The sequence below is a fragment of the Pseudophryne corroboree genome, chromosome 5 (genome assembly GCF_028390025.1).
Source record: "Pseudophryne corroboree isolate aPseCor3 chromosome 5, aPseCor3.hap2, whole genome shotgun sequence".
Taxonomy (NCBI): domain Eukaryota; kingdom Metazoa; phylum Chordata; class Amphibia; order Anura; family Myobatrachidae; genus Pseudophryne; species Pseudophryne corroboree.
Genome location: NC_086448.1, coordinates 443,180,307 through 443,203,169, shown reverse-complemented (window position 1 = coordinate 443,203,169; position 22,863 = coordinate 443,180,307). Strand labels below are relative to the sequence as shown.

Genomic DNA, 22,863 nt, shown 5'->3' with positions numbered 1-22,863 from the left:
CGCCCCCCCCAGCGCCCTGCACCCTCAGTGACCGAAGTGTGAAGTGTGCTGAGAGCAATGGCGCACAGCTGCACTGCTGTGCGCTACCTTGTTGAAGACAGGACGTCTTCTGCCGCCGATTTTCCGGACCTCTTCTGCCTTCTGGCTCTGTAAGGGGGCCGGCGGCGCGTCTCTGGGACCCATCCAAGCTGGGCCTGTGATCGTCCCTCTGGAGCTAATGTCCAGTAGCCTAAGAAGCCCAATCCACTCTGCACGCAGGTGAGTTCGCTTCTTCTCCCCTTAGTCCCTCGATGCAGTGAGCCTGTTGCCAGCAGGTCTCACTGAAAATAAAAAACCTAATCTAAAACTTTCACTAAGAAGCTCAGGAGAGCCCCTAGTGTGCACCCTTCTCGTTCGGGCACAGAGATCTAACTGAGGCTTGGAGGAGGGTCATAGGGGGAGGAGCCAGTGCACACCAGATAGTCCTAAAGCTTTCTTTAGATGTGCCCAGTTTCCTGCGGAGCCGCTATTCCCCATGGTCCTTACGGAGTCCCCAGCATCCACTTAGGACGTTAGAGAAACACAGTATAGCCAATTTGCGCCATATGGTGATTGACCATATTCCGGATGATGGGAGGCATGGTGATCGACAGAAAAGGCTCCTACAATGTGAAGCCAAATGGATCTATTTGCTAGATACAGTTAAAGCTAAAGGTTTGAACGATCAACTGAATTTGAATATTTTTATATGAATAGTGTTTATTGTATTCTTGAGGTATGATCTATTTTTCTGGCATTATTCATACAGTGTCTTAAAATCTTTCATGACATGATTCTTCTTAGAATATATCTTGACATTGTTTATATGTGAGTTGGATGTCCATTGTTTTTAATGTATATGTCTTATTTCCTTTTTTTAAATGTATTGTTATGCACTTCTTTTGTTTGGTTTATCCTCTACCCAGATGCCTGGATTCTCCTATACCGCATGAATCCGGTCCGTTACACAGTTGGACCCGGGGGGGCTCTCTCCCTCTGTATGTGTGGGCGCCGTGCTAGAACCTTGGCAGCGGACGTCACTGTATGTGTTCGCGGGTTGCCATGGTAATGCATGGTGTACGATGCACGGAGGAAGAAGTATGCTGCACCAGGAAGCTGGCGGTGACATACACAGACGCGGTCGGGAGTCCGGGACACGTAAGGGTATTTAAAACACACTGTGAGCACTGTTTTGTTATGATGCTGCTTGAAAAAGGCTATTAAAAAGCCGAAACGTTGCTAAGCTAAGCAAGGCTGTTGGAATTATTTATCCTGTTGATTAAGTCCGCAGAGTGCCGTATTTTTGGACTGTATGCTGATTATTACCAATGAGCACCGCGGCGGGATGATAGAGGAAGTGTGAGTGCCGGTTATATGCTTGCCATATATATATATATACATATACACATATACACACACACACACACACACACACATACGTGTGTGTGTATATGTATTTAAATATATATATATATATATATATATAAATAAATAAATAAATAAAAGCGGGATTTATGGTAAGTACTTGCCGTTGTTAAATCTTTCTGCAAGGTACACTGGGCTCTACAGGTAATTACATCGGGGTGTAGAGTAGGATCTTGATCCAAAAAGCCCCAACAGGCTCAAAGATTTGACTGTTTCCAAGATGCACAGGGCCGCCTCTTCTATAACCCCGCCTCAGTGCACAGGAGCTCAGTTTTTCTTAACCAGTCCAATGTAGTAGCAGGTAAGAGACGACAATCATTAATAGCCACAAACACCACACACTCACGACAGGAGAGGGTGTCAGCGGCTAATGCCATACCAACTCAAAGAAGCTAAGTGGGTCAAGGTGGGCGCCATGTGGAGCCCAGTGTACCTTGCAGAAAGAGGTTTAACAACGGTAAGTTCTTACCATAAAACTCATTTTCTGCTGCGGGGTACACTGGGCTCCACAGGGAATAACATTGGGGATGTCCTAAAGCAGTTCCTTATGGGAGGGGACGCACTGTAGCGGGCACAAGAACCCGGCGTCCAAAGGAAGCATCGCAGGAGGCGGAAGTATCGAAGGCATAGAACATTATGAACGTGTTCACTGAGGACCACGTAGCCACCTTGCACAATTGTAGAATAGAATTAAAAGGCAGGAACCACAATCTCCTGGTTAAGGTGGAAGGAAGACACCACCATAAATTAGGTAGGTAACCAGAGCGTGTTCTAAGAACTGCCCGATCACGGTGAAAAATCAGATAGGGGGGCTTACAGGATAAGGCACCCAGGTCTGAAACACGTCTAGCAGAGGCAATGGCTAGCAGAAAGAAGACCTTAAGGGAAAGCCACTTAAGATCTGCGGATGCAAGAGGTTCAAATGGAAATTCTTGCAAGGCCTCCAAGACCACCGATAAATCCCATGGGGCCATGGGTGGGACATAAGGAGGCTGAATGCGTAACACACCCTGAGTGAAGGTATGAACATCAGGCAGAAATATGAACCTTGAGGGAGGCCAGACGAAGACCTAAGTCCAGGCCTTGCTGTAGAAAAGCCAAAAGTTTGTCTGTACTAAACTTGTAAGCGTCATGATTGTTATTTGTGCACCAAGCAAAGTAAGAATTCCAGACCCTATAATAAATCCAGCCGAACCTGGTTTATGGGCTTTCAACATAGTTTGAATGACCGCCTCCGAAAAACCTTTGGCCCTCAGTACGGAAGCTTCAAGAGCCACGCCATCAAAGCCAGTCGGGCCAGATCCTGGTAGACACAAGGGCCCTGAGCGAGGAGGCCCATTCGATTTGGAAGTAGAATGGGACGCCCTAGCGAGAGGCCCTGGAGGTCTGAGAACCGTTGCCGCCTGGGCCACACGGAAGCAATCAGAAGTAGTATGCCTCCTCCTTGTTTGAACTTCCTCATCACTCTGGGCAGTAGAGACACTGGAGGGAACACATATGGCAACCGAAAGTTCTACGGAATTGCCAGTGCGTCCACGAACGCTGCTTGAGGAACCCTTGTTCTTGTTCCGAAGACCGGAACCTTGTGGTTGTGTCGAGACGCCATCAGATCTACATCTGGTCCACAAGGAGTTGAAATACTTCTGGATGGAGGCTCCATTCCCCGGTGAGTAAGTTCTGACAACTGAGAAAGTCCGCTTCCCAGTTGAGGACCCCCGGAATGAACACAGCCGATATGGCTGGTAGACTGCGTTCCGCCCATTGAAGAATCCTTGATACTTTCCTCATTGCCATGCGGCTTCGAGTGCCGCCTTGATAATTTATGTCCGACTGTACAGGTCTGTTCTGAATTAGATGCTGGGCCAGGTTCAGCGCGTTGAACACTGCCAGCAGTTTCAGAATGTTTATTGGGAGGCGAGATTCCTCCTTGGTCCACCGACCCTGAAGGGAGTGTTGCTCCAACACCGTGCCCCAGCCTCTCAGACTGGCATCCGTCGTCAGAACGACCCAGCTGGAGATCCAGTAGGGACGACCTCCGCTCAAACGTCGGTCCTGCAGCCACCAGCTCAGTGACAGACGAACCTCCGGAGACAAGGAGATCATGTGGGACCTGATCCGGTGAGGTAGGCCGTCCCATTTGGCAAGAATCAGTTTCTGCAGAGGGCGTGAATGGAACTGAGCGTACTCCACCATGTCGAAAGCCGACACCATGAGACCTAGCAATTGCATCGCAGTGTATTGACATTTGCGGACGAGATAGGAAGTATCGAATCTTATCCTGAAGCTTCAGGACCTTCTTCTGAGACAAGAACAACCGCTGGTTGAGGGTGTCCAACAACGCCCCCAGGAGTACCATGCTTTGCGCAGGGACCAGGGAAGATTTCTTCCAGTTGATGAGCCACCCGTGGGCTTGCAGAAACTAGAGATAGTCAGATCCAGATGGCGTAGGAGAACTTCTGGGGAATTTGCCAGGATCAACAAATCGTTCAGATAAGGTAGGATCCTGACCCATTGCCGGCGGAGTACAGCCATCATTACCGCCACGACCTTGGTGAAAACACGCGGAGCCGTAGTCAAGACAAAAGGTAACGCCCGAAATTGGTAATAGAGGTTGCCCACAGAAAACCTCAGATACTGCTGATGCGACATTGCAATGGGAATATGCAGGTAAGCATCCTGTATGTCCAGGGAGACCATATAATCCTCAGGTTCCAAGGCCAGAAAAATAGAGCGAAGGGTTTCCATACGAAACTTGGAACCCTGACAAATTTGTTCAAGGACTTGAGGTTGAGAATGGGCCGTGAAGACCCATTCGGTTTCGGGACTAGGAACAGCGGTGAATAGTACCCCCTGCCTCTCTGAGCCAGAGGCACTTGTCCAGGAGGGACTGTACCACCGCATGAATAGTTTTTGCCTTCACCTGATCCAAAGGGATGTCTGTCAGGCAAAATCATCGAGTGACGACTTTCTGTACCCAGGCATCGGAAGTGGTCTTCAACCATTCCTGGTTAAACCCTAGAAGTCGGCCCCCCACCCTGGGATCCCCAAGGGGGAGGCCCACCCTCGTTCTGCGGCAGGCTTGTCAGTTTTGGAAGCAGGCTGATGGGCAGCCCAGGCCTGTTTGGCTTTGGGCTTAGCAGGTTTGGAAGTGCGACCGTGTTTCGGGTACAGCTGACCTTTTGCTTTTCCGGGAGGACGAAAGGAACAAGAGGAAGTACTCAGCCTTTGGCGCCGAAGGAGCAGTTCTAAACAGACATGCCGTTTTAGCAGAAGCTAAGTCAGCCACTATCTTGTTGATGTCTTCTCCAAAAAGAATGTCTCCCATAAAAGGGAGCACCTCCAGGGTTTTCTTGGAGTCCAGATCAACGATGCAGGACCACAACCAAAGAATCCGGCGAGCCAGGATAGATGTAGTAGAAGCCTTGGCCGCCAGAATACCGGCATCAGAAGCCGCCTCCTTCACATAATGAGAAGCTGTGACAATATACGACAGGCATTGTCTAGCGTGATTGGAAGGCAACTCAGCTTCCAACTCCTGGACCCACGCCTCAATGGCCTCTGCAGCCCAAGTTGCTGCAATAGTGGGCCTATGCGCAGAACCAGTGAGGGTATATATTGCCGTTAAACAACTCTCCACACGCTTATCCGTCGGTTCCTTCAGAGACGTGACTGGAGTCACAGGCAGAGCTAAGGATACTCGCAGCCGCGCCACCTGCGAATCCACTGGCGGGGGGAGTCTCCCAAGTTTTACTTAGCTCCACAGCAAGAGGATAGCGAGCCGGTAATCTTCTCGTGAGGTGTGAATTTTTACCTGGATTTTCCCAGGACTCCTGACGTATGTCCACTAAGTGGTCAGAGTGAGGTAAAACTTGCTTAACCACTTTACATAGTATCTAAGGTTGAAAAAAGACAATTGTCCAGCGGGTTCAACCTATTTGTGGTCTCCTATGCACAATTATTTTGTATAAAATTTTGACTGAAGTTTCTGACTGCCGTTCCGATTAACCCCTCTTTTTTATAATAACCATAGTGCGTGACTATGCCCCGTAACCCTGGATATCCTTATCCATTAGGAATTTATCTAACCCATTCTTAAAGGTGTTGAATGAGTTGGCCATTACAACTCCCACAGGCAGGGAATTCCAAACACGTATCGTCCTTACCGTAAAAAAGCCTTTACGCCGTATTGTGTGGAATCTCCTCTAACCTGAGCGAGTGTCCACGAGTTCTCTGTGTTGATCTAACCAAAAACAGGTCCTGCGCAAGATCTGTATATTGTCCCCTTATATATTTGTAAATGTTGATCATGTCCCCTCTTAATCTCTTTTCCAGTGTAAACATGCCTAGTCTTGCAATCCTTTCCTCGTATTCCAGCGTCTCTATACCCTTAGTTTGGTCGCCCGCCTTTGAACCTTTTCTAGCTCCAGGATATCCTTTTTGTAGTAAGGTGCCCAGAATTGTACACAGTATTCAAGGTGTGGTCTCACAAGTGATTTATATAACGGGAGTATAATACTCTCGTCCCTAGCATCAATTCCCCGTTTTATGCATGCTAATATCTTATTAGCCTTCTTTGCTGCAGTCCTACTTTGGGTACTACTGCTTAGTTTGCTATCTATGAGGACACCTAAGTCCTTTTCCAGTACAGAATCCCCTAATTTTACCCCATTTAGTAGGTAGGTGTTATTTTTGTTCTTGTTACCACAGTGCATTACCTTACACTTGTCTGTATTGAAGCGCATTCTCCATTTCGCTGCCCAAGCTTCTAATTTAACTAAGTCATTCTGAAGCAACTCGGCATCCCCCTCTGCATTTATAACTTTACACAATTTGGTATCATCTGCAAAAATTTACACCATGCTCTCTAGACCTTCTGTTAGGTAGTTAATGAAAATATTGAACAATAACGGTCCTAATACTGAGCCTTGTGGCACACCACTTAGCACTTCAGTCCAAGTTGAAAAAGATCCATTAACCACAATGCGCTGCTCCCTATTATCTAACCAGTTTTTGACCCAAGTGCATATTGTGCTTCCTAGCCCTGATTCTTGTAGATAAGTCTCATGTGTGGTACAGTATCGAACGCTTTGGCAAAATCTAAAAAGATTACATCCAGCTCTTTACCCTGATCTAGGTTTGCGCTTACTGTTTCATAAAAGCAGAGTAAGTTGGTTTGACAGGATCTGTCCTTCATAAACCCATGTTGATTCCTTTTAATGACCTTATTGACTTCAAAGAACTTCTGAATACTATCTCCCCACTATAGATGTAAGACTAACTCAGAGGTTCTCAAACTTGGTCCTCGTGGGCCCACACAGTGCATGTTTTGCAGGTAACCCAGCAGGTGCACAGGTGTATTAATTACTCACCGACACATTTTAAAAGGTCCACAGGTGGAGCTAATTATTTCACTTGTGATTCTGTGAGGAGACCTGCAAAACATGCACTGTGTGGGCCCCCGAGGACCGAGTTTGAGAGCCTCTGGACTTACTGGTCTATAATTATCTGGTTCAGCTTTCCTTTCCTTTTTGAATATAGGCACTACTTCCGCTATACGCCAGTCTTTGGGAACCATACCCGATATTACTGAATGCTTAAAGATCAAAAATAGCGGTTTTGCAAGTTCAGAATGAAGCTCCATTAGAACCCTTGGGTGAATACCATCGGGACCTGGTGACTTATTAATCTTTAAATGTTTTAATCGGTCACAGACTACTTCCTCGCTTAAATAAGTACCTATCAGTGGGATATTCTCATTATTGAGATTATATGTTAGTCCCTGAATTGGGACCTCTCTAGTAAATACTGTTGAAAAAAACTCTTTTAGTGTGTCCGCTATGTCATTATCATTTTTGCTTAAGACTCCCAACTTGTCTTTTAAAGGGCCTATACTCTCCTTCTTTAATCTCTTGCTATTAATGTATTTAAATAATTTTTGGGGATTCGCTTTGCTTTCCTTTGCTACTAGTTTTTCAGTTTCTACTTTAGCTGCTCTTATTTCCTTTTTGCCTATTTTGTTACATTCCTTATAGTGCTGAAATTACTCTGCTTCCCCGTCAGATTTGTATTTTTTAAATGCTCGCCTTTTCTTGCCCATAAGTTCCTTAAGCTTTTTGTTAAGCCACATCGGTTTATGATTTTTATTCCTTTTTTTGCTGCTCGTAGGAATAAATTTGAGTGTATTTTTAGCTAGCAGGAATTTTAGTACCTCATTTCTCCGTAGTATTCTTTCCTAAAAACAAACCTTCCCATTCAATATCCCTGAAAAAAAACCCTCATCTTATCAAAAAGTTTAGAGTCCTAGTTGAGCCAGTATAGGGCTGTTTATGGAAACTGATATTGAATGTGACCATATTGTGGTCGCTGTTTCATATGGGTTCCCCTACTATAATACCTGATACCAAATCCCCAATGTTTGTTAATACCAGGTCTAAGATTGCATTGTACCTAGTTGGTTCCTCAATTAGTTGAACTAAGTAGTTATCATTAATACCCCTTTTACACCTACGAGCACGGGTCGCAGCCGGGAGCCTGACACGGGAGCTGCCCCCTGCTGCGACCCGTGCTCGGTCCTCTAGAAGATGGGCACTCTGCAGCCACCACAGTAGAGACACCCTGGTTCTTGGAGACAGGGTTATTAAGCGATGCATCTGAAGATGCGATCCGGACCATTTGTCCAATAGGTCCCACTGAAAGATTCTGGCATGGAACCTGCCGAAGGGAATTGCTTCGTAAGAAGCTACCATCTTTCCCAGGACCCGCGTGCAGTGATGCACCGATACCTGTTTTGGTTTCAGGAGGTCTCTGACTAGAGATGACAACTCCCTGGCTTTCTCCTCCGGGAGAAACACTTTTTTCTGGACTGTATCCAGAATCATACCCAGGAACAGTAGCCGTGTCGTCGGAACCAGCTGTGACTTTGGGATATTCAGAATCCAGCCGTGCTGGTGCAGCACTTCCTGAGATAGTGCTACTCCCACCAACAACTGTTCCTTGGATCTCGCCTTTATTAGGAGATCGTCCAAGTACGGGATAATTAAAACTCCCTTTTTTCGAAGGAGTATCATCATTTCCGCCATAACCTTGGTAAATACCCTCGGTGCCGTGGACAGTCCAAACGGCAGCGTCTGGAATTGGTAATGGCAATCCTGTACCACAAATCTGAGGTACTCCTGGTGAGGATGGTAAATGGGGACATGCAAGTAAGCATCCTTGATGTCCAGGGATACCATGTAATCCCCCTCGTCCAGGCTTGCAATAACCGCCCTGAGCGATTCCATCTTGAACTTGAATTTTTTTATGTATGTGTTCAAGGATTTCAAATTTAAAATGGGTCTCACCGAACCGTCCGGTTTCGGCACCACAAATAGTGTGGAATAGTAACCCCGGCCTTGTTGAAGTAGGGGTACCTTGATTATCACCTGCTGGGAATACAGCTTGTGAATTGCCGCTAGCACCGCCTCCCTGTCTGAGGGAGCAATTGGCAAGGCAGATTTTAGGAACCGGTGGGGTGGAGACGCCTCGAATTCCAGTTTGTACCCCTGAGATACTATTTGAAGGATCCAGGGATCCACCTGTGAGCGAGCCCACTGATCGCTGAAATTCTTGAGGCGGCCCCCCACCGTACCTGGCTCTGCCTGTGGAGCCCCACCGTCATGCGGCGGACTTGGAAGAAGAAGCGGGGGAGGACTTTTGCTCCTGGGAACCTGCTGTTTGTTGCAGCCTTTTTCCCCTACCTCTGCCTCTGGACAGAAAAGACCCGCCTTTTCCACGCTTGTTTTTCTGGGTCCGAAAGGACTGAACCTGATAAAACGGCGCCTTCTTAGGCTGTGAGGGGACATGGGGTAAAAATGCTGACTTCCCAGACGTTGCTGTGGAAACTAGGTCCGAGAGACCATCCCCAAATAATTCCTCACCCTTATAAGGCAAAACTTCCATGTGCCTTTTAGAATCTGCATCTCCTGTCCACTGGCGAGTCCATAAGCCTCTCCTAGCAGAAATGGACAATGCACTTACTTTAGATGCCAGCCGGCAGATTTCCCTCTGTGCATCTCTCATATATAAGACTGAGTCTTTGATATGGTCTATGGTTAGCAGGATCGTGTCTCTGTCTAGTGTGTCAATATTTTCTGACAGTTTATCTGACCACGCGGCGGCAGCACTGCACATCCATGCTGACGCAATAGCTGGCCTAAGTATAATGCCTGAGTGTGTATATACAGACTTCAGGATCGCCTCCTGCTTTCTATCAGCAGGTTCCTTGAGGGCGGCCGTATCCGGAGACGGTAGTGCCACCTTTTTAGACAAACGTGTGAGCGCTTTATCCACCCTAGGAGGTGTTTCCCAACGTGACCTATCCTCTGGCGGGAAAGGGAACGCCATTAGTACCTTCTTAGGAATTACCAATTTTTTTATCAGGGAAAGCCCACGCTTCTTCACACACTTCATTTAATTCATCTGATGGGGGAAAAACTACGGGTAGTTTTTTCTCCCCAAACATAATACCCTTTTTAGTGGTACCTGTATTTATACCAGAAATGTGTAACACCTCTTTCATTGCCTCAATCATGCATTGAATGGCCTTAGTGGGCATCAGGTTAGACTCATCGTCGTCGACACTGGTGTCAGTATCAGTGTCGACATCTGGGTCTGCGGTCTGAGGTAGCGGGCGTTTCAGAGCCCCTGATGACCTTTGAGACGCCTGGACAGGCACGAGCTGAGAAGTCGGCTGTCCCACATTTGGCATGTCGTCAAATTTCTTATGTAAGGAGTCTATACGTGCACTCATTTCTTTCCATAAGCTCATCCACTCAGGTGTCTGCCCTGCAGGGGGTGACATCCCTTCTAAAGGCATCTGCTCCGTCTCCACATCATTATCCTCATCAAACATGTCGACACAGCCGTACCGACACACCGCACACACAAAGGGAATGCTCCAACAGAGGACAGGACCCACAAAAGCCCTTTGGGGGGACAGAGTGAGAGTATGCCAGCACACACCAGAGCGCTATATAATGCAGGGACTAACTGAGTTATGTCCCCTATAGCTGCTTTTTCTATATAAATGTATACTGCGCCTAAATTTAGTGCCCCCCCCTCTCTTTTTTACCCTTTTCTGTAGTGTAGACTGCAGGGGAGAGCCAGGGAGCTTCCTTCCAGCGGAGCTGTGAGGGAAAAATGGCGCCAGTGTGCTGAGGGAGATAGCTCCGCCCCTTTTCCGCTGACTATTCTCCCGCTTTTTCCTATATTCTGGCAGGGGTATTTTCCACATATATAGCCTCTGGGGCTATATATTGTGGTATTTTTTGCCAGCCAAGGTGTTATTATTGCTTCTCAGGGCGGCCCCCCCAGCGCCCTGCACCCTCAGTGACCGGAGTGTGAAGTGTGTGTGAGGAGCAATGGCGCACAGCTGCAGTGCTGTGCGCTACCTTGGTGAAGACTGATGTCTTCTGCCGCCGATTTTCCGGACCTCTTCTTGCTTCTGGCTCTGTAAGGGGGACGGCGCAGTAGTCAGGACACATTACATTGCGTTGGTAACGTGCAGGGGGCGGGGCCTCTTATAACAGGTGGCCACGCACACCAATTGGCCCTACGGGACTTTCCAAAACAAAACTAATGGCCAGTCCGGCCATGCACTAAGCACTTCAAATCTTCGTAGCCCCATAAAGATTTAGAAAATGTGAGTTTGAAAGGGAGGGAAGAGAACAAAGATCAGAAGTACAGAACAAGGTTGGGAACAGAGCCTATTCTGTTAGCATGTGTAGCCTAATGTAACCCGGCTGAGCTGCTGTGGCCCTAGACCAAATAACAGTACTAGCAGTTGACCAGAGCAGCTAAACCAAGGCCGAAATGTGGCAAACTGAAGTGGAAAGGTGGCATCCTATGAGAATACAACCCACAGGGCCGTCTTTTTGTATGGGCTCAATGGGCTCTTGCCCAAGGGCCCCAGGAGTAAAAGGGCCCTATGCTGATAGCTGATGGTCCTCTCTTTCCAGGGGTACCAGATTTTTTAAAATCGGCCGTGGGGAACCGGAGATATCCGACTTCAAAGCAGTGATCCCCATCCAAGCCTGTTAATTGTTCTTCCCAGCCAGATATCTCGGGTTCTGTCTGATTTAGAGTTTTTCTGAGGGTATACTACAAAAGCTGGCACTCTCCCCTTTCAGTGGACGCTGGCAGCTTGTCGCTACTATGCCCAGAACCAGAGATATCAGCCTTCAAGCAGCTGGTCCCTGCTCCAGCTCCACACACTTAATATGCAGTTTTAGATTTTTGCTGGTGGAATCCTCTGGATCCTGAAGTCTGATCCCCAAGTCCCCAGTACCTCCTGAAAGGTGAGACTCTCTATTTTTTTTAAATCTCATTAAAGCTAAGAAATCTATTTCCAGGAACTGAAGATATCTGCAGTAAAGCCAGCTGCCCTGACCCCCCGGAAAATGATGAATATTAAAGCCCACTCCACTATCCACCCCTCCCCCGTGTAATAAACAGCCCCTACCACCCTGGAAGTCATGTAGCAGGGCCCCGTCATTCAGCACAGTGTCCCCTTCTACAGTTTAGGGTTCTCCTTCCCGTCCCATTTGTGCAGTAAAGGAGTAAACAGCAGAAATTATTTCTCCAGGTCCTACATGCTGAGCGAAACATAGAACCCCCCTATCCCCGTATGACATCAAAGCTGCCGCTGATAGCACCCCACACCCCTACCGCCCCACACCCCTACCGCTGATGAATGGGTAGGGGCCCCAGTGCATTGCTGTGCCCAGGGGCCTACTCTGCTGTTAAGACGGCTCTGACAACCCATTCTACTGATGTTTGACTATGGAGATTGTACAGCTGTAGTTGATTTGCTGCCACTGTTAGCAAAGGATGTTAATAAAAAGGTCAAACACACTCATTTGAAGTAGTGTCCACATACTCTTGCCCATACAGTGTACAACATTTCACTTTTAGGAATACAACTAACCCAATATACTATACAGTACCTAAATTTGACAATGTTTTTTTGTGGTTGATGGGATTGTGGCTTGTTGTAAAATGATGCAGCATCCACTAAATAAATAAGCTTGCTTTCTACTTTTGTACATTAACAATTTGAATGTAGTAGCTTCCTCAAGAGCAGCATGCTGAGTCACTTGGATAACGTGATTTGCTGATGTGATTGGTTGAACTAGATAACTAAAGAATGAGCAGGAGATAAAGGTGTATTTACTAAAGTGTAGGTTTTTAGAAGTAGAGATGTTGCCTATAGCAACCAGATTCTACTTATTTCTCTAACGTCCTAGTGGATGCTGGGCACTCCGTAAGGACCATGGGGAATAGACTGGTTCCGCAGGAGACAGGGCACTTTAAGAAAGAATTTGGATACTGGTGTGCACTGGCTCCTTAGTGGATACTTAGTGAGCTCTCCTGCTAAAAAGAAAGTATTTTGTTAGGTTTTTTTATTTTCAGAGAGATCTGCTGGCAACAGTGCTCCCACACTACACCCACATACTCCGGTCACTGCAGGGTGCAGGGAGGAAGGGGGGGGAGCCCTGGCCAGCAATTAGACACCTCTTGGCAAAAGTGGGCATATATACAGTTGGGCACTGTATATATGCATGGGCCCCCACCATATTTTTACACAAAATCGTGGGACAGAAGCCCGCCGCTGAGGGGGCGGGGCTTCTTCCTCAGCACTCACCAGCGCCATTTTCTCTTCACAGCTCCGCTGAGAGGAAGCTCCCCAGGCTCTCCCCTGCAGAATCACGGTGGAAGAGGGTAAAAAGAGAGAGGGGGGGGGGGGGGGGGGCACATAAATTTGGCGCAAAAACAGTATATACTGTACAGCAGCTACTGGGTTAACACAAAGTTACTGTGTGATTCCTGGGACATATAGCGCTGGGGTGTGTGCTGGCATACTCTCTCTCTGTCTCTCCAAAGGGCCTTGTGGGGGAACTGTCTTCAAATAGAGCATCCCCTGTGTGTGTGGTGTGTCAGTACGCTTGTGTCAGCATGTTTGTAGAGGAAGGCTATGTGGAAGCAGAGCGGGAACAAATTAATGTGGGGTCGCCACAGACACCCGATTGGATGGATATGTGGAAGGTTTTTAATGATAGTGTTACTTCCTTGCATAAAAGGTTGGATAAAGCTGAAGCCTTGGGACAGCCGGGCTCTCAGCCCATGCCTGATCCTATGTCGCAGAGGCCATCAGAGTCTCAGAAGCACCCACTATCCCAAATTGTTGACACAGATATCGACACGGATTCTGACTCCAGTGTCAATGGCGATGATGCAAAGTTACAGCCTAAAATGGCAAAAGCCATCCGTTACATGATTATAGCAATGAAAGATGTGTTGCACATCACAGAGGAAACCCCAGTCCCTGACAAGAGGGTTTATATGTATGGGGAAAAAAGGCAAGAGGTGACCTTTCCCCCTTCACATGAGTTAAATGAGTTATGTGAAAAGGCTTGGGACTCTCCAGATAGAAAACAGCAGATTTCCAAACGGATGCTTATCGTGTAGGTTACGCTAGGAATCCTCCCCTAGGGTAGACAAAGCTTTAACACGCTTATCCAAGAGGGTAGCCCTGCCGTCACAGGATACGGCCACCCTAAAAGATGCTGCGGATAGAAAGCAGGAGGGTATCCTGAAGTCAGTTTAAACACATTCAGGTACCTTACTAAGGCCGGCGATTGCGTCGGCCTGGATGTGTAGTGCTGTAGCAGCATGGACAGATACCTTATCTGAGGAACTTGATACCTTGGACAAGGATACTATATTGCTGACCCTGGGGCATATAAAAGACGCTGTCCTTTATATGAAAGATGCTCAAAGAGACATTAGCCTACTGTGCTCTAGAATAAATGCAATGTCGATTTCTGCCAGAAGGGTCCTGTGGACCCGGCAATGGACAGGAGATGCCGACTCAAAAAGGCACATAGAGGTTTTACCTTACAAGGGTGAGGAGTTGTTTGGGGAGGGTCTCTCGGACCTGGTCTCCACAGCTACAGCTGGAAAGTCAAATTTTTTGCCATATATTCCCTCACAACCTAAGAAAGCACCGTATTACCAAATGCAGTCCTTTCGAACACAAAAAGGCAAGAAAGTCCGAGGTGCGTCCTTTCTTACCAGAGGCAGGGGTAGAGGAAAGAAGCTGCACAATACAGCTAGTTCCCAGGAACAGAAGTCCTCCCCGGCTTCCACTAAATCCACCGCATGACGCTGGGGCTCCACAGGCGGAGCTAGGTCCGGTGGGGCCGCGTCTCAGAAATTTCAGCCACAAGTGGGTTCACTCCCAGGTGGATCCCTGGGCTATAGAGATTGTGTCTCAGGGATACAAGATGGAATTCGAAGAGATGCCCCCTCACCGTTACCTCAAATCGGCCCTGCCAGCTTCCCCCTTAGAGAGGGAAATAGTGTTGTTAGCTGCAATTCACAAATTGTATCTTCAGCAGGTGCTGGTAAAGGTTCCCCTCCTTCAACAGGGAAGGGGTTACTATTCGACCATGTTTGTGGTACCGAAACCGGACGGTTCGGTCAGACTCATATTGAATTTAAAATCCCTGAACATATACCTGAATAGGTTCAAGTTCAAGATGGAATCGCTCAGAGCGGTCATCGCAAGACAGGAAGGGGGGAGTTTTATGGTGTCTCTGGACATAAAGGATGCATACCTTCATGTCCCCTTTTATCCATCTCATCAGGAGTACCTCAGATTTGTGGTACAGGATTGTCATTACCAATTCCAGACGTTGCCGTTTGGTCTCTCCACGGCACCGAGAATATTTACCAAGGTAATTGCGGAAATGATGGTGCTCCTGCGACGGCAAGGTGTCACAATTATCCCATACTTGGACGATCGCCTCATAAAGGCGAGGTCCAGAGAGCAGTTGCTGATCAGCGTGGCACGCTCTCGGGAAGTGTTACAACAGCACAGCTGGATTCTAAATATTCCAAGGTCGCAGTTGATTCCTACGACTCGTCTGCCCTTCCTGGGCATGATTCTGGATACAGGCCAGAAGAGGGTCTACCTCCCGATGGAGAAGGCTCAGGAGCTCATGACACTGGTCAGGAACCTATTGAAACCAAACAGGTGTCGGTGCATCACTGCACGCGAGTCCTGGGTAAGTTGGTGGCATCATACGAGGCCATTCCTCAATGGGATCTGTTGGACACGTGGTCCGGATCACATCTACAGATGAATCGGCGGATCACCCTGTCATCCAGGGCCAGGGTGTCGCTCCTGTGGTGGCTGCAGAGTGCTCACCTTCTCGAGGGCCGCAGATTCGGCATTCAGGACTGGGCCCTGGTGACCACGGATGCAAGCCTCCGAGGGTGGGGGGCAGTCACACAGGGAAGAAATTTCCAAGGGCTGTGGTCAAGTTAGGAGACTTGCCTTCACATCATTATCATGGAATTAAGGGCCATATACAACGCCCTAAGTCAAGCGGAGAACCTGCTTCACGACAAATCGGTGCTGATTCAGTCAGACAACATCACAGCAGTGGCTCATGTAAACTGCCAAGACGGCACAAGGAGCAGAGTGGCGATGGCGGAAGCCACCAGAATTCTTCGTTGGGCGGAGAATCACGTAAGAGCACTGTCAGCAGTGTTCATTCCGGGAGTGGACAACTGGGAAGCAGACTTCCTCAGCAGTCACGACCTCCACCCGGGAGAGTGGGGACTTCATCAAGAAGTCTTCACGCAGATTGCAAGGCGGTGGGAACTGCCACAGGTGGACATGATGGCATCCCGCCTCAACAAAAAGCTACAGAGATATTGCGCCAGTTCAAGAGACCCTCAGGCGATAGCTGTAGACGCACTAGTGACACCGGGGGTGTTCCAGTCGGTTTATGTGTTTCCTCCTCTTCCTCTCATACCAAAGGTGCTGAGAATCATAAGAAATGAAGGAGTGAGAACAATACTCATTGTTCCGGATTGGCCAAGAAGGACTTGGTATCCAGATTTGCAAGAAATGCTCACAGAGGACCCATGGCCTCTGCCTCTCAGACAGGACTTGTTGCAGCAGGGGCCCTGTCTGTTCCAAGACTTACCGCGGCTGCGTTTGACGGCATGGCGGTTGAACGCCGGATCCTAGCAGAAAAAGGCATTCCGGATGAGGTTATTCCTACGCTGATAAAGGCTAGGAAGGATGTGACGGCTAAACATTATCACCGTATATGGCGAAAATATGTTGCTTGGTGTGAGGCCAGGAATGCCTCTACGGAGGAATTCCAGCTGGGCCGTTTCCTTCACTTCCTACAGTCGGGAGTGACATTGGGCCTGAAATTGGGTTCCATTAGGGTCCAGATTTCGGCCCTATCCATTTTCTTTCAAAAAGAACTGGCTTCTCTTCCTGAAGTCCAGACGTTTGTAAAGGGAGTGCTGAATATTCAGCCCGCTGTTGTGCCTCCAGTGGCACCTTGGGATCTTAACGTGGTGTTGAGTTTCCTGAAGTCACACTGGTTTGAGCCACTTAAAACCGTGGAGTTAAAATTTCTCACGTGGAAAGTGGTCATGTTATTAGCCTTGGCTTCGGCTAGGCGTGTATCAGAATTAGCGGCTTTGTCACATAAAAGCCCCTATCTGGTGTCCCATGTGGACAGAGCAGAATTGCGGATCCGTCCACAATTCCTGCCTAAAGTGGTGTCATCTTTTCATTTGAACCAACCTATTGTGGTGTCTGTGGCTACTCGTGACTTGGAGGATTCCGAGTTACTAGATGTGGTCAGGACTTTGAAGGTTTATGTAGCCAGAACGGCTAGCGTCAGGAAAACTGAGTCACTGTTTATCCTGTATGCATCCAACAAGCTGGGTGCTCCTGCTTCAAAGCAAACTATTGCTCGCTGGATCTGTAACACGATTCAGCAGGCTCATTCTGCGGCTGGATGGCCGCTGCCAAAATCAGTAAAAGCCCACTCCACACGGAAGGTAGGTTCTTCTTGGGCGGCTGCCCGAGGGGTCTCGGCATTACAGCTTTGCCGAGCTGCTACTTGGTCAGGTTCAAACACTTTTGCAAATTTTTACAAGTTTGATACCCTGGCTGAGGAGGACCTTGTGTTTGCTCATTCGGTGCTGCAGAGTCATCCGCACTCTCCCGCCCGTTTGGGAGTTTTGGTATAATCCCCATGGTCCTTACGGAGTCCCCAGCATCCACTAGGACGTTAGAGAAAATAAGATTTTACTTACCGCTAAATCTATTTCTCGTAGTCCGTAGTGGATGCTGGGCGCCCGTCCCAAGTGCGGACTTCTTCTGCAATACTTGTATATATATATTGCTTAAATAAGGGTTATATTATGGTTGCATCAGGCTTGCTCTAATGCTCTGTTGTTGTTCATACTGTTAACTGGGTAAGTTTATCACAAGTTATACGGTGTGATTGGTGTGGCTGGTATGAGTCTTGCCCTGGATTCCAAAATCCTTTCCTTGTACTGTCAGCTCTTCCGGGCACAGTTTCTCTAACTGAGGTCTGGAGGAGGGACATAGAGGGAGGAGCCAGTGCACACCAGTATCCAAATTCTTTCTTAAAGTGCCCTGTCTCCTGCGGAGCACGTCTATTCCCCATGGTCCTTACGGAGTCCCCAGCATCCACTACGGACTACGAGAAATAGATTTACCGGTAAGTAAAATCTTATTTTTTCTAGCACCTTCTAGAAGATAATAGCTAGAATCTGACTGGCTGCTATGGCCAACATCTCCACTTTAGTAAATACACCCCGAAGAGTACATTAAAGTGCTGAGACCCTAATAAATGCACCTGAAAAAAAATAGACAGAGAGAGCCAAGTCATGGATTACATAGTAAGTATACATTACTTGCATGCATTAGATTTCAAAACTACACTCCCAAATATACATTACCAATACAAATGATCTTGCTGAGACCAGTTGCAATACATATTTATGAGAGCAACACAAAATTAACTTACTTCTTTATGTAGTGCGGACCTAAAAGTGGGGGAAAAAAAAAATGTAAAAAATAACCATGAACAAAATGCAAATAATGAAAGAAATGAAGGGCTGTCTTACAGTAGATGACTGACCTACAAATAATGGTGCCAGTGTTTGTGCTCAGCTAATACTTAAAAATATAGTCATTCAATTCAATAGCAACAAGTATTGAATTAATATAAAGTCTGGTCTTATGAGTCAATACCTTCAGTGATGTCACTATTTTCTAGCAAACTGATAGGATGTTACAGATAAAGCCTACAAATTGGATGTTCCATGATACAAATATACATTTATACATTTTAGATGGGGGTGGAGATAGAAAAAGCACCTAATAGTGTAGTATGTTACAATACTGTAGGCCTTAAATCTTCACATGATTTTTGCGAGTCCTGGCTGGATATAACATCTCATGACGTGATAATTACCTGGCATATAAAGAATAATGAATATATTACTGAATTGATTGCATATGAGAGGACACCTACAGTAACAGGAGAGCTTTACTACACCTGGTAATTCGACTTCTACAGATACACCTAAGAAAGTCAAATCAATAGCCACGGTTAGTGGCAAAGATGAGCGGAGACTCATCTGTACTTGCTGACCATATCTTTGTGGCCATTCCATTTCCAACATACCATAAGAATAAGGCGACAGAACAAGAAATAAATGGTATGAGATATTTAACAGAGAAACCACTTCTAAAATGTCCTCAAGTATAAAGGGGTATGTCTATTGACACGGCAGAAGTGCGAATGTTAGCGGGACCCAGCGGGGATAGCTTGCATAGCGGCATGCATGGAGGGAGCGGTGGCCATGTAAAAGACCTGCCTAAAGGCTGCCTCCCCCCTCAGGTGAAGACAGAAGACGCCTGAAGCTCTGGGGACTCGGCGGCCATGCAAAAGAGCTGCTTAAAGGGCGCCCCTCCCAGGTGGAGAAAGATGATAGAAAAGTTCACAATGCAAATTGGATCCGAATTCTCACGGGATATTTAGACAAGGAAACATCCGATTTTTCAGACCAACCGGAAAGCGTTTATTAGTATAACAGCTGCACAGTGTGATAGAAAGTCAGCCATTGTCACCAAAAAAGTTCCATGACTGAAGCAACACAAACCCCATATAAACCCAGTCCTCCAGGATGCACAAGCAGCTCCTGCTGATTAAAATAATTATGCTGCATGTCTATATTCTGTGTGTAATTGCGGCTGTATCGGCATACCAAATAATGTCACAGTGTTTGGCAGGAAACCGCTGTAGCATAACATTTCATATGCGGACGCAACAGCAATTATACACAGAATATAGGCATTCTGCATATCATTTTAAACAGCAGAAGCATATGATTTTGCATGTAAGAAGCATTTCTTGGGGCAAAAATGTCATGTACAGTACACAGACTATTTGGAGAGAGCAAAGATTTTTTGTTTTTAGAAATAAGTTTAATAATGTTTATTTGTTGTAAATGTGCTGTAATTGTGTACTTGAAATGTTTTTCAACAAATACAACTTGCCCCCAAAAACAACTCAATTTATGTCCGACTGTGTAGAGCTGTTTGATGCATCTGGATCTAACTTTTTTATTCAGGTTGGATTGCAAAATTTGAGAATCGCATATGCGCAGCATTCGCAATGCGTGCGCGCACCTGTGAAGTGCAATTCTTTCTGTGAATGCATTGTGTTGCAGCGCAATCATTTTTTCATTGCCAGGAAGCCGGCGTTTCCTGGGTATGTCAGAAAAAATGCAGGAGTGCCCAGGCATTTTAAGGCAGGTCTCTGACGTCAGCGATAACCATTTCCAGCCTCTTGCGTCTGCAGAATTGTCGACGAACTTGCCTGGTGCAGATGGAAAAAAATCTTTGATGTTCTGGTAATTGTGTATGATTTTGCGATCAGAACGCACATTACGATGCATTCGCAATTTCTGCAATGGGTGTTTTTTCTCTATTTCTGGGCGGCAACTATTTGATCGCAGCAACTGCTTGAATGAGGTCCCTTATTCTTTCCACTTTCTCACTTATTTTAGAAAATAAGTGAAGAAATAATGGCACAGATTCATAATCAAATACTTGTTTATCGCAAAATAGCAAATATCATTCATCAAAAGAAATGGAGAACAGACACCCCAAATGTGGCTACATAGTCTTTTATACTCCGGCCAGTAACTGAACAAACATAATACGACTGTGAGCTGCTTTTGGGGAAGCAGCACTGGTCCAAAACCACTGTGTTTGAGTGATTTGCAGAACTTCGGTGTCTGAGACGGTCCCTGAAAGATGTGGAGTGCTGCAGCCGACCTGTGTTCTCCATCATCAAGGACAACAATGCTGCTATGCGGGAACCAGTGTGACCATGGCTTGATGCTTTGTCTGAGCAAGCTTTCTGAACGCTGGGTGCCCCATCAGCTGACTCGAGAGCCGATGGAGGCTCGGGTGACTTGGTGCAGCAATATGCTAGCTTGGTTTCATGGCGGCCAATCAAGCTCTGTCTGGGAGATTATCAGTGACTATGAATTCTGGATCTACAGTTTTCACCCTGAGACCAAATGTGAGTGCAGCATGGCCAAGCAGATGGTGGCTGGTTTTGTGGCCATTGCCAGCAGTCATCAAAGAACTCGCACTCATGGTGTCCTTCTCCATCCTAACAATGCACCTGCCCACAAGTCCAGGAAAGTGGTGGATTTTCTGTCCCATGATCGTATCCAGGAGCTTGGTCATTCAAACCAGGCCCCCTGCGATACAAATCAAGTGCAATTTGCGTGGGATTCGTTTTGAGTCACCAGAAGCTGCTGTGGAGACCTTCATCCAGCATGTAGAAGACATACCGTCTTCAGACTGGTACAGCTGATTCACAAAGTGGTTTCAGCGCAAGCAACTTTGCATAAACGCCTCTGTAAATATAATACCTTGTGTGCATCCAGACACTCACTGCACATTCCTTGTATATAGAGAAAAGATTATAAGCATTTCTAAATGATGTGCAGACTTAAGAGCCCTACACACTGGTCGATACCAGTGAAAGATATGAACGATCTCGTTCATTAATGAATGAGATATCGTTCATATCTTTCAGTGTGTACGCACCAGCGATGAACGATGCGCAGCCCCACGCTAGTTCATCGCTGGTGCGGGCTTGTTTAAACATGCAGGCCAAAATGGACAATAATAAGATTTTACTTACCGATAAATCTATTTCTCGGAGTCCGTAGTGGATGCTGGGGTTCCTGAAAGGACCATGGGGAATAGCGGCTCCGCAGGAGACAGGGCACAAAAAGTAAAGCTTTTCCAGATCAGGTGGTGTGCACTGGCTCCTCCCCCTATGACCCTCCTCCAGACTCCAGTTAGGTACTGTGCCCGGACGAGCGTACACAATAAGGGAGGATTTTGAATCCCGGGTAAGACTCATACCAGCCACACCAATCACACCGTACAACTTGTGATCTAAACCCAGTTAACAGTATGATAACAGCGGAGCCTCTGAAAGATGGCTTCCTTCAACAATAACCCGAATTAGTTAACAATAACTATGTACAATTATTGCAGATAATCCGCACTTGGGATGGGCGCCCAGCATCCACTACGGACTCCGAGAAATAGATTTATCGGTAAGTAAAATCTTATTTTCTCTATCGTCCTAGTGGATGCTGGGGTTCCTGAAAGGACCATGGGGATTATACCAAAGCTCCCAAACGGGCGGGAGAGTGCGGATGACTCTGCAGCACCGAATGAGAGAACTCCAGGTCCTCCTTAGCCAGAGTATCAAATTTGTAAAATTTTACAAACGTGTTCTCCCCTGACCACGTAGCTGCTCGGCAAAGTTGTAATGCCGAGACCCCTCGGGCAGCCGCCCAAGATGAGCCCACCTTCCTTGTGGAGTGGGCCTTTACAGATTTAGGCTGTGGCAGGCCTGCCACAGAATGTGCAAGTTGGATTGTGCTACAGATCCAACGAGCAATCGTCTGCTTAGACGCAGGAGCACCCATCTTGTTGGGTGCATACAATATAAACAACGAGTCAGATTTTCTGACTCCAGCTGTCCTTGCAATATATATTTTTAATGCTCTGACAACGTCCAGTAACTTGGAGTCCTCCAAGTCACTTGTAGCCGCAGGCACTACAATAGGCTGGTTCAGATGAAATGCTGACACCACCTTAGGGAGAAAATGCGGACGAGTCCGCAGTTCTGCCCTGTCCGAATGGAAAATCAGATATGGGCTTTTGTAAGATAAAGCTGCCAGTTCTGACACTCTCCTGGCCGAAGCCAGGGCTAGAAGCATGGTCACTTTCCATGTGAGATATTTCAAATCCACCTTCTTTAGTGGTTCAAACCAATGAGATTTTAGAAAGTCCAAAACCACATTGAGATCCCACGGTGCCACTGGAGGCACCACAGGAGGCTGTATATGTAGCACTCCCTTAACAAAGGTCTGGACTTCAGGGACTGAAGCCAATTCTTTTTGAAAGAAAATCGACAGGGCCGAAATTTG

General features: G+C 47.0%; 1 protein-coding gene across 3 annotated transcripts in view; it reads right to left on the bottom strand.

Annotated features, from left to right (window-relative positions):
- LOC134927841 (uncharacterized) overlaps positions 1–22,863 on the bottom strand; it is a 552,652-nt gene that overhangs the window by 218,767 nt on the left and 311,022 nt on the right. For all 3 annotated transcript variants that reach the window (XM_063922898.1, XM_063922897.1, XM_063922896.1), the window contains one exon: positions 18,354–18,372. In XM_063922898.1, the coding sequence (XP_063778968.1) occupies positions 18,354–18,372 (19 nt within the window). The remainder of the gene's footprint in view (positions 1–18,353; positions 18,373–22,863) is intronic.